The sequence below is a fragment of the Mus musculus genome, chromosome 15 (assembly GCF_000001635.26).
Source record: "Mus musculus strain C57BL/6J chromosome 15, GRCm38.p6 C57BL/6J".
Taxonomy (NCBI): Eukaryota; Metazoa; Chordata; class Mammalia; order Rodentia; family Muridae; genus Mus; species Mus musculus.
In genome coordinates, this window is record NC_000081.6 from 76,662,940 (window position 1) to 76,671,632 (window position 8,693).

General features: G+C 53.6%; 2 protein-coding genes across 23 annotated transcripts in view; one reads left to right on the top strand and one right to left on the bottom strand.

The window, feature by feature from the left end:
• Positions 1-5,257, top strand: part of Kifc2 (kinesin family member C2) — an 8,413-nt gene extending 3,156 nt beyond the window's left edge. For 16 of the 21 annotated variants that reach the window (NM_001358909.1, NM_001358910.1, XM_030248348.1 and 13 more), the window contains 9 exons: positions 35-144; positions 1,132-1,240; positions 1,343-1,506; positions 3,090-3,194; positions 3,290-3,411; positions 3,508-3,631; positions 3,724-3,853; positions 3,936-4,192; positions 4,265-5,257. In NM_001358909.1, the coding sequence (NP_001345838.1) occupies positions 35-144; positions 1,132-1,240; positions 1,343-1,506; positions 3,090-3,194; positions 3,290-3,411; positions 3,508-3,631; positions 3,724-3,853; positions 3,936-4,192; positions 4,265-4,519 (1,376 nt within the window). In that variant the 3' untranslated portion in view covers positions 4,520-5,257. Of the gene's footprint in view, positions 1-34; positions 145-1,131; positions 1,241-1,342; positions 1,507-3,089; positions 3,195-3,289; positions 3,412-3,507; positions 3,632-3,702; positions 3,854-3,935; positions 4,193-4,264 lie in introns of all 21 variants that reach the window. The other 5 variants (XR_003951357.1, XR_001781497.2, XR_383987.3 and 2 more) reach the window with 3 other exon arrangements.
• On the bottom strand, positions 4,890-8,675 carry Foxh1 (forkhead box H1). 2 transcript variants are annotated; one of them, XM_006520436.4, is made up of 3 exons: positions 6,666-8,675; positions 6,290-6,382; positions 4,890-6,201 (listed from the first exon to the last, which is right to left on the bottom strand). In XM_006520436.4, exons 1-3 carry the CDS (start codon positions 6,930-6,932, stop codon positions 5,368-5,370), a joined length of 1,194 nt encoding a protein of 397 aa, XP_006520499.1. In that variant the 5' UTR covers positions 6,933-8,675; the 3' UTR covers positions 4,890-5,367. The 2 variants fall into 2 exon arrangements, with proteins under 2 accessions (XP_006520499.1, NP_032015.1); NM_007989.4 differs by having other exon boundaries at positions 5,285-6,201; positions 6,290-6,394; positions 6,666-7,009.
• Positions 8,676-8,693: the final 18 nt, after the last annotated feature.

Sequence of the window (8,693 nt, forward strand, 5' to 3'; positions counted from 1 at the left end):
CTTTTCCCCCCTCTCAATGGCCTTCCTCCCCTAGGACTACGGGCACGGATGGCCAGCCTTCGTCAGGGATGTGGGGACCTCCGAGGACTGGTCAGCACCTTTACGCAGAGTTGCCAGGGCTCGCTGAGTGAGGCTCAGGGCCAGGTTAGGACCACTCCCTTCCTGGTACCTTTTCTATAAGCAGTCTGTGCACTGTCTGTCCCAGGGGAGCCTCTGTTACTGTTTTCCCTTCCCGTCCTTCAGGAGCTGCCTGGACCAGTGGGCCAGTTGTTGACACTTGGATCAGAGTAATTTCTGAGCAACCCAAAGTGTCTGTCTTTCTCTTTTCTTTTCTTTTCTTTTCTTTTTTTTTCTTTTCTTTTTTGAGACAGGGTTTCTCTGTATAGCCCTGGCTGTCCTGGTGGCCTCGAACTCAGAAATCCACCTGCCTCTGCCTCCCAAGTGCTGGGATTAAAGGCGTGTGCCACCATTGCCCGGCTCTTTCTTTCTTTCCTTCTTTTCTTCTTCTTCTTCTTCTTCTTTTTTTTTTTTTTTTTTTTTTTTTTTTGGTGGTAGGGGAATTGAGACAGGGTTTCTGTGTAGCCCTGGCTATCCTGGAACTCACTCTGTAGACCAAGCTGGTCTCAAACTCAGAGATCCACTTGCCTCTGCCTCCCAAGTGCTGGGATTAAAGTACTTGCTGCTGGGGTTGAAAAGATGGCTCAGCGGTTAAGAGCACTGACTGCTCTTCCGAAGGTCCCGAGTTCGATTCCCAGGAACCACATGATGGCTCACAACAATCTGTAATGAGATCTGACTCCCTCTTCTGGAGCGTCAGAAGACAACTATGGTGTACTTACATATAATAAATAGATAAATTAACAAAACAAAACAAGACAAAACTACATGCTGCCACCACCTGGCTATGTCCTCATTTCTATACTGTGAAAATTGGCAATAGCTGGGAAGCCCAGGACAGATAATAGACTGAATATTCCTATGTATGATTCCTAGATTGTGTTTCAGACCCCCCTGAATGATGGCCTCAGGTCCATACCCACTGAAAATTGTATGCCACCACAAATGGCCGTTTTGCTTTCAACACCCTGCTTCACTAGGACACCTGGACACCTTTCTTTGTTTTCCTCTCAGGTTTCCTGGGCCCTTGGGGCTCTGTCAGCTGGAAAGGCTAAGACTCAACTCTCAGAAGGGAACCAAGCACCCCCAACTGGATGCTCAGGGCGGCTTTTGGAACTCAAGGGTGAGATTGGCTTTAGGAGTGGAGCCCCAGTGACTACAGTATAGAAGAGTTCTCTATGTTTAGGGCTATGGAGGCAATATGCCGATGTGGTCCCCAATGCAGGGAATATTCGTGTCCTGTGTCGGCTGAGACCAGCTGAAGGGCAGCCTTCCAGCCTGGTGAGCGTGGAGCCTGGACAAGGGGGAACCATCACCACATGTTACCGAGGACGCCAGCATCGCTTTCGCCTGGACTGGGTCTTTCCTCAAGATGCCAGCCAGGAGGAGGTGACAGCTAGCTACCCATTGCATCTATCCTGACCCTTCCTCAGAGTCCCCTGGGTCCAGAGGAGGCCCATTCCCTCTTCCATGCCCATCTGGATACTTAGATGGTGGGAGGCTAGGCTCCATCAGGGAAGGGAACCACTGAAAGGCCTTGGAGGCAGGATTGGCTGTCCAGCTGAGTGCTAAGGAAAATGCCTGTCCAAGATGAGTTACTGTTCCTGTAGAACTGGCTGCAGAGCACTGGTGCTTTCCCAGCGGTGAAGACAGGGCTGTAATCCTGTGGGTGATGATAGCTTGGAACTTCTTTTGCCCAGGCTTCTGCCCATAGGCAGAGCCTCTTCTTGCCTTGTGACCCTCAGACAGGTTATGTGGGTGTCCTGGTGCTCCCCCACTGCCCTACTCCGATCTTACTCTTCTCTTTTTTCTGGCCAGACCCCAATGGAAAAGCAGTCTGCCCTAGCTTGTCTCACACATGGACTCCATGTGCACATAAACTGTGTTGCTGGAGCTTCTGGGACTAAGATGGGGGCTCAGAGCTGATAAGGAATTGAGTAAGGGACAGAGCTGGCAGAGAAGACCCAGGCTATCTGCTGTTCTCACAGAGATGGTATAATGTAGCAGGGACAGACTCACTGCTGACTGATGTCTCACCTGCTCCTGTCTGTCTTATACTCGCCCCTGGCATCATCTCCCACCCCAAACTGTAGCCATGTACATATCCCTAGACTTTTTTCCTGTGCTTTGGGCAGCCTGCACTGGGTGATCTATCTAACAAACCAGACCAAGTGTATCTCTTGTGAAGTTTCTCACCTGTAGTTCCCATTTTCGCACTACCTAGCCCTGAACTTTTTTAAACATATATTTATTTATTTTGTGTATGTGAGTACACTGTCACTGTCTTTGAACACACCAGAAGAGGGCAACAGTTCCCATTACAGATGGTTGTGAGCCACCATATGGTTGCTGGGAATTGAACTCAGGATCTCTGGAAGAGCAGTCAATGCTCTTAACCACTGAGCCATCTCTCCAGCCCAACCCTGAACTTTTTTTTGTTTGTTTGTTTTTTGTTTTTTCGAGACAGGATTTCTCTGTATAGCCCTGGCTGTCCTGGAACTCACTTTGTAGACCAGGCTGGCCTCGAACTTAGAAATCCGCCTGCCTCTGCCTCCCGAGTGCTGGGATTAAAGGCGTGCGCCACCACGCCCGGCTTCCCCACCGATTCTTTTTTTTTTTTTTTAAATTTTTTTTTTTTTAATTTATTTATTGATTATATGTAAGTACACTGTAGCTGTCTTCAGACACTCCAGAAGAGGGCATCAGATTTCATTAGGGATGGTTGTGAGCCACCATGTGGTTGCCGGGACCTGAACTCTGGACCTTCGGAAGAGCAATCGGGTGCTCTTACCCACTGAGCCATCTCACCAGCCCTCCCCACCGATTCTTAAGGCAGCTGCTGTATGAGGAAGGGACTAGGGCAGTTACACGTTGCTCTCATTTTGCTGACTGTGCTTACTACCCTTCCCGGTCTTGAACAAGGAGATAGGGAAGGATTTAGAACACTTCTCCCACTTGTTTTTCGTTCCCAGGTCTTCAGGCAGCTGGAGCCAGCTGTGTTGTCCTGCCTCCAGGGGTACAGTGTCTGCATCTTCACTTATGGTCAGACTGGGACAGGGAAAACCTACAGCATGGAGGTAGGTTGGAGCTCGCACTTGGGGGGGGGGGCGGGAGGAAGGGAAACTCAGGGCTTTGAATGAGAGTCCAATGTGGCACTGCACACTGTCCTCAGGGCCCACCTGAGGACCCTGGCATAGCTCCTAGGGCACTGCAGTTGCTGTTCCGGGAGATGGGGACTGGAGGGCACCACCATGTGACCCTCAGTATGGTGGAGATCTACAACGAGGCAGTCAGGTCAGGGATGCGTGGGCGGTGTTCTCCTTGCCCCTGGCCCAGGGTTCTGCAGCCACCTTTAAAACCCATACAACTAAACCCACCCTCTCTCACCAGGGACCTCCTAGCTACAGGGCCTCCAGAGCGCCTGGTAGTAAGGCAGGGACCTGCAGGGCAGGGGGGAATTCAAGTGGCTGGCCTCACACACTGGGACGTACCTAACCTGGAAACCCTGCACCAGGTAAGGCTGCCTTCCAGGGCCCCTGTCTACTGCCACCTAAGGGCAGGAGCTATATATATGTACCAGGTTAGCCTTGATGCTCTACTCTCCAGATGCTGAGTCTGGGGAGAAGCAACCGAGCTACAGCAGCCACTGTCATGAACCAGCACAGCTCACGCTCCCACGCCCTAGTTACGCTGACTTTACGTGCAGCGTCTCCGCCTCGGGCCCAGGGTATCACAGGTACCACCGGTTTGTGCTTAAGTTCTGCAGAGTTTCTAGCTCCCTGAAAGTCTCCTCCACATCCGGTTCATTTGCCCTGCAGGCACACTGCACCTGGTGGACCTGGCAGGGTCTGAACGGGTGTGGAAAGCAGGGGTGGCCAGCCCGGTCCAGAGAGACCCGAATGGCGCCCGGCGTCTGCGTGAGGCCCAGGCAATCAACCGCTCCTTGCTGGCACTAGGAGGAGTGATGGCGGCGCTGCGAGCTCGGAGGCCTCATGTGCCCTTCCGCGACTCACAGCTTACGCGCCTGTTACAGCCGGCGCTCTGCGCAGGCACCACTGCAGTTCTGCTGCTGCAGGTGGGTCCCTTGGGCTAGTGCAAGCCTGGGGTGCTGCCACCGGGACAGTGTATGAGTTCCCCTCTCTTGTAGATCTCCACAAGGGCGGAAGATCTCGGGGAGACCATCTGCTCGCTCAAGTTCGCCGAGCGAGTGGGTCAAGTGGAACTGGGGCCCGCCCGGCGCCGTAGAGCCCCACGCTCTGGAACCCCTTCTTCTCTCAGTACTGACACCCCACTCACTGGAACTTCCTGCACCCCTACACCATCTCCCGGAAGCCCTCCCAGTACCAGCCCTAACAGCTGTTCTGGCTTGACTCTTGAACCTCCAGGGGACCCGCCTCCCTAGATCTGGGTCAACGCCCCTGGTACTGGGCTTGAGAATGTACCTCTGCTGGCAGAGGCAGCTGTGAATCCTATACCCCACTTCCCAGGTCAACCTTTAAAAAACAAAAACTCTGGGGCCCTAACTGCCCCCAACAGAGCCCTACAGTGTCCCCCTTCCTCTTCTAGATCTGGCCAGAGAATGTTATGCTTTGAGAAAGGATCGCCTCCACCCTTCCACCCCCAGCTGAGCCACAGGCCCTTAGTTCTCCCCCCTTCCTTATCGCCATTTGCCCTTATCACAGCACACAGCAGGGGGCCAGAGCTGCAGGAACCAGACCCCAGACCAAGTGGTTTCCCAAGTCGCCACCCTGCCCCCAATACCAGACTTGGAATTAAAATGTTGTAAATTCCTTTACTATTAATCGCTCCCCTACTTCCATTACACCAAAATTATGTCCGTTCCAGTCTTTCATTTCTTAACCCTTTCCCTGAAAGGTGCTACCCTCTACCCAGGCATTTGAGAGAGGGCAAGACTTCAGATCGGACCCACTTTTGGCTCTCCCTCCCCCCAGCCTGGAGCCAGGAAGGCATGGTGACAGAGGGATGGATAGATGGATGGCTTGAGGGCCTGAAAAGGTAGGATCAAGAGGAGGCACTCTACAGGCTGAGCTCCGCTCCTGGCACGATTGGCCAGACCTCCCTATCTAGCAGAGACAACCCTTTCTGGAGTAACCTAATTAAAGCTGTGGGTTTTCAGCAAGGCTGTGCCTGGTGTTTTAAAGCTGTCGCTGCGGACATGCTCCTAGCTCTGGTTCATCAAAATGATATTCATGGGTGGAAGAGAGAAGCAGCCCTTTCTGCCCTAGAATATTACATGCTGTACCAGGAAAGGAGCCAGCCTGGGGCAGGAGCTGCCAGGTCCCTAGGATGGCTGACCCACACATCATAGATACTCTTGTTGGGTGGTACTCCCTGGAAGAGGGAGTCTAGATCACAGAGCAGGTCCTGGGACCCTTGGGATTCAGTGCCTACGCTCCAGTAAGCTGGGCTGGCAGAAGATGGGCACTGGGGACAAGAGGTGGTCGGTAGTGTGGCCAAGGGCATTACTACATTGGGCGTATAGATGGGCAAGTAAGAAGTGGGTAGCTGTCCCCACAAGGAGGCTCTGCTCCCCCTCCTGGGCACTCCCCTGGAATCTGCGGAATCCTCAAGTAAGTGGAGGGGCCAGGAGCCTTGATCTGGGGTGACGGGAGAAGGCCTGATTACCTCCCCTTGGGAACTCTCCCCCTCTATGATTGTGGGCCCAGGAAGGGAGCAGAGGGGCCACAGAGGCGTCTCAGAGGAGCTAGAGGGTCCAGTGCCCATCCCTTCTTCCCCCTTTGACAAGGTGCCTGCCTGAGCTGCAGTGCTCTGTCCAGGGAGCCCAGGATGCTGGGGCCATGTGGATTCTTTCCCAGGGTCCCCTAGCAGGGACTTGATGCTGAAACCCTCCCTAGGTGGTGGTGGGGGACTGGGTGGCTGATAAGGCTGGCCGTGGAGCACGTAGGGGCTCAGGTCCTTGGCGAAAGCTCTGTGGGTGCCCCGGTTCTGCCATCGACGGCACAGGGCAGTGTTCTGAAGGCGCAGCGCCTCAGCAGGAATCAGGCTCACATCCACCGCCCAGAAGTTGCCCTTGGCCTGGGGCTTTGCAGGGTCCTTGGGCACCTAGAGAGTGGTTGGCTTGGCTGTGGCTGTTCTACCCAGAGATTCGGGGGTTCCGAGCCCACGCCGCCCCCGGGATTCAATATCCCACCTTATGGAAGCACCGATTAGAGGAAAGGTTGTGGCGGATGGAGTCCTTCCAGCCCTCATAGTCGTCCCTGAAGAAGGGGAACACTGCCTGGACCTGACGGATAATCTGAAATCAGGCAGTATTTGGCGCCGTGAGGTGAGGATTGGAGTAGTACCCTCTCCCTCTTTTACAGCCGACCCCGGGGCATCCATCCCTTCTCCGGGAGACAGAGGTCTGTGCCTGAGGGCAGAGTGGATTGGGGGTTTTGGGAGAAGGGACTCAGGACCGTTCTCACAGGCAAGGATAAGTGGGTTAGGCAAAGGCCAAGCGTGAGCCTACAGTAAGTGGGGATCAGGCCTGGGATAGTTGTGCCCCAAAGCACGAGGGACTCTCTCACCTGAGCCAGTTTCAGCCTGCGGAAGGGTGCGGCCTGAATTACCAAGGCGATCATGGCCAAGTAGGTGTAGGGGGGCTTGTCATGCCGTAGGTATCTCTTCTTCCTCCTCTTGGGGGTCTTCGAAAGAGACTCTGCCTCTGGAGGCCTCAGCTGAGAGTTGTCGCGAGGCCCCATACAAGGGAGGTAGCCCTGGGCCGGAGCCAGGGCTAACTGGGGGCTCGGGGTAGTCGGAGTGTAAGTTGAGGCCAGGTCCCAGCCCGAGGCCATGCTGGGACAGGCAGGCCAGGCCCTTTCTTTATCATTCTGATGAAAGGGGGAGGGGTGACAGAAAGAGGCTGTGGGGGAGGGGAACGTGTGTGGGCAGCCACAATTAGCAGGTTTCAGTTAATCTTGGAGGGAAGGGCAGAAAAGATTCCAGTAGGGACTTTTGGTGGCCCCCGAAATCAATCTCCACTCCCAGGTTGCCTTTGGGTGTCTGGGCATACCCTAAAACCTAGAAGGAAAAGCCCTTGAAAGAGGTCTACCCCAGAATACCCTATCTGCCTGGGCTAGGTCCCTAGCTCCCATTAAACAGACGGGAAGTGACTTCTCCAGCAAAACTACCCTGAGAGAGATGGGGAATTCCCAGGGGTTAAGACAAAGCAGCCAAAAGAAGTCAAGCCTGCCGGGCAGTGGTGGCGCACGCCTTTAATCCCAGCACTAGGGAGGCAGAGGCAGGCGGATTTCTAAGTTTGAGGCCAGCCTGGTCTACAAAGTGAGTTCCAGGACAGCCAGGGCTATACAGAGAAGCCCTGTCTCAAAAAAACAAACAAAAAAAAAAAAAAAAAGAAAAAAGAAAAAACAATAACAAACAAAAAAGTCAAGCCTTAGGTGGGGAGTCTGCTCAGGACTTGATGGGGGTGGGGATACAGATTGACAGACCTTCTGGACCAAAAAGGGAATAGAGTCTGTCCTCAGGAACAAGAGGAGGATACAGAGACTTAAGTGATCTTCCCATGAGTATGTTGTAGGTGCCCATATAGGCATGGCCATCTAATTGGTGGCTCTATTCTTGGGCTCAGTCACCATCTATGTTCTAAGTTCTCCTGGCTACTACAATGGGCAGCTTTGCATTGAGGGTCTGATTAGAGCGCTGATGGCAGAGGTTGGTGTCAGAGCCAACAATCCAAGACCTTCATGAGCACTAAAAGCTTTTGAGAATTCACCTTTTCCTGTGAAGCCCCTCCCCATTGTACCATCAACAGGACAGAGACCCTGGCAGGTGCCAAGGAAGGTACAGTCATGAGTGGAGGAGGGAATGGGGACACACAAGGAGGATGAGCACAGTGGGACTTCACTTCCTCTGACAGTTCTGCCCCTGGCTGGGTTGTGATCTTATCTCAGATTCTTCTTTTAGCTCTCATCTGTCTCCCCTCCCCACCCCCAATCCTATCACCTCCTGCCCCTCTGCTTTTCGTCCTCAGAGCTCTAGCTGAGAGTTCCTGTGTCTCACCTGTCAAATATCCCTATGGCCTCAGACCTATTCACTAAAGAAGACATTCTCTCCTGCAAGTCTGAGGTCTCCCTTTCCACTGGTCCTTCCTTGGTTCCAGTTAAAGCCTGGCTCCTTGAACTGACATTCAAGGCTCCTCATCGGGACTGCTTCTCCCTGATCACAGTGTCCCAGGGTCCAACCATCACCCAAACTGCTGCCCATCCTCTTTCGAGCAACGAGGGACTCCTACCCTTTAATCAAAGGATAGGATAAATAAAGATCACCCTTCCGGGAACACCTGAACATTTGCCCTTCCCGCCCTACCCCGGACATCAGGGTGTTAGTACCACAGAATAGAGCACGGGAATTAAAAAAAAAAAAAAAATCTTCCACAGTATCAACCAATCAGCTACCGGAGCTGACCCCGCCCCTGTCAATCTACAGTGGATGACTCTGTCCCTGGAGGACGCTCCTTAGGCCCCGCCCTCGCAAAACGACTCAGCCCAGCCTTCCCGCCCAGCCTTCCCGCCCAGCACCGCGGCTTCCGCTCGGGA

Coding starts and splice junctions, on each gene's coding strand:
- Foxh1 (NM_007989.4), bottom strand. CDS start 6,932: ATGGCCTCGGGCTGGGACCTGGCCTCAACTTACACTCCGACTACCCCG. Junction 6,395..6,665: donor GCAGGCTGAAACTGGCTCAG/GTGAGAGAGTCC, acceptor GCCTGATTTCAG/ATTATCCGTCAGGTCCAGGC. Junction 6,202..6,289: donor CTAATCGGTGCTTCCATAAG/GTGGGATATTGA, acceptor ACCACTCTCTAG/GTGCCCAAGGACCCTGCAAA.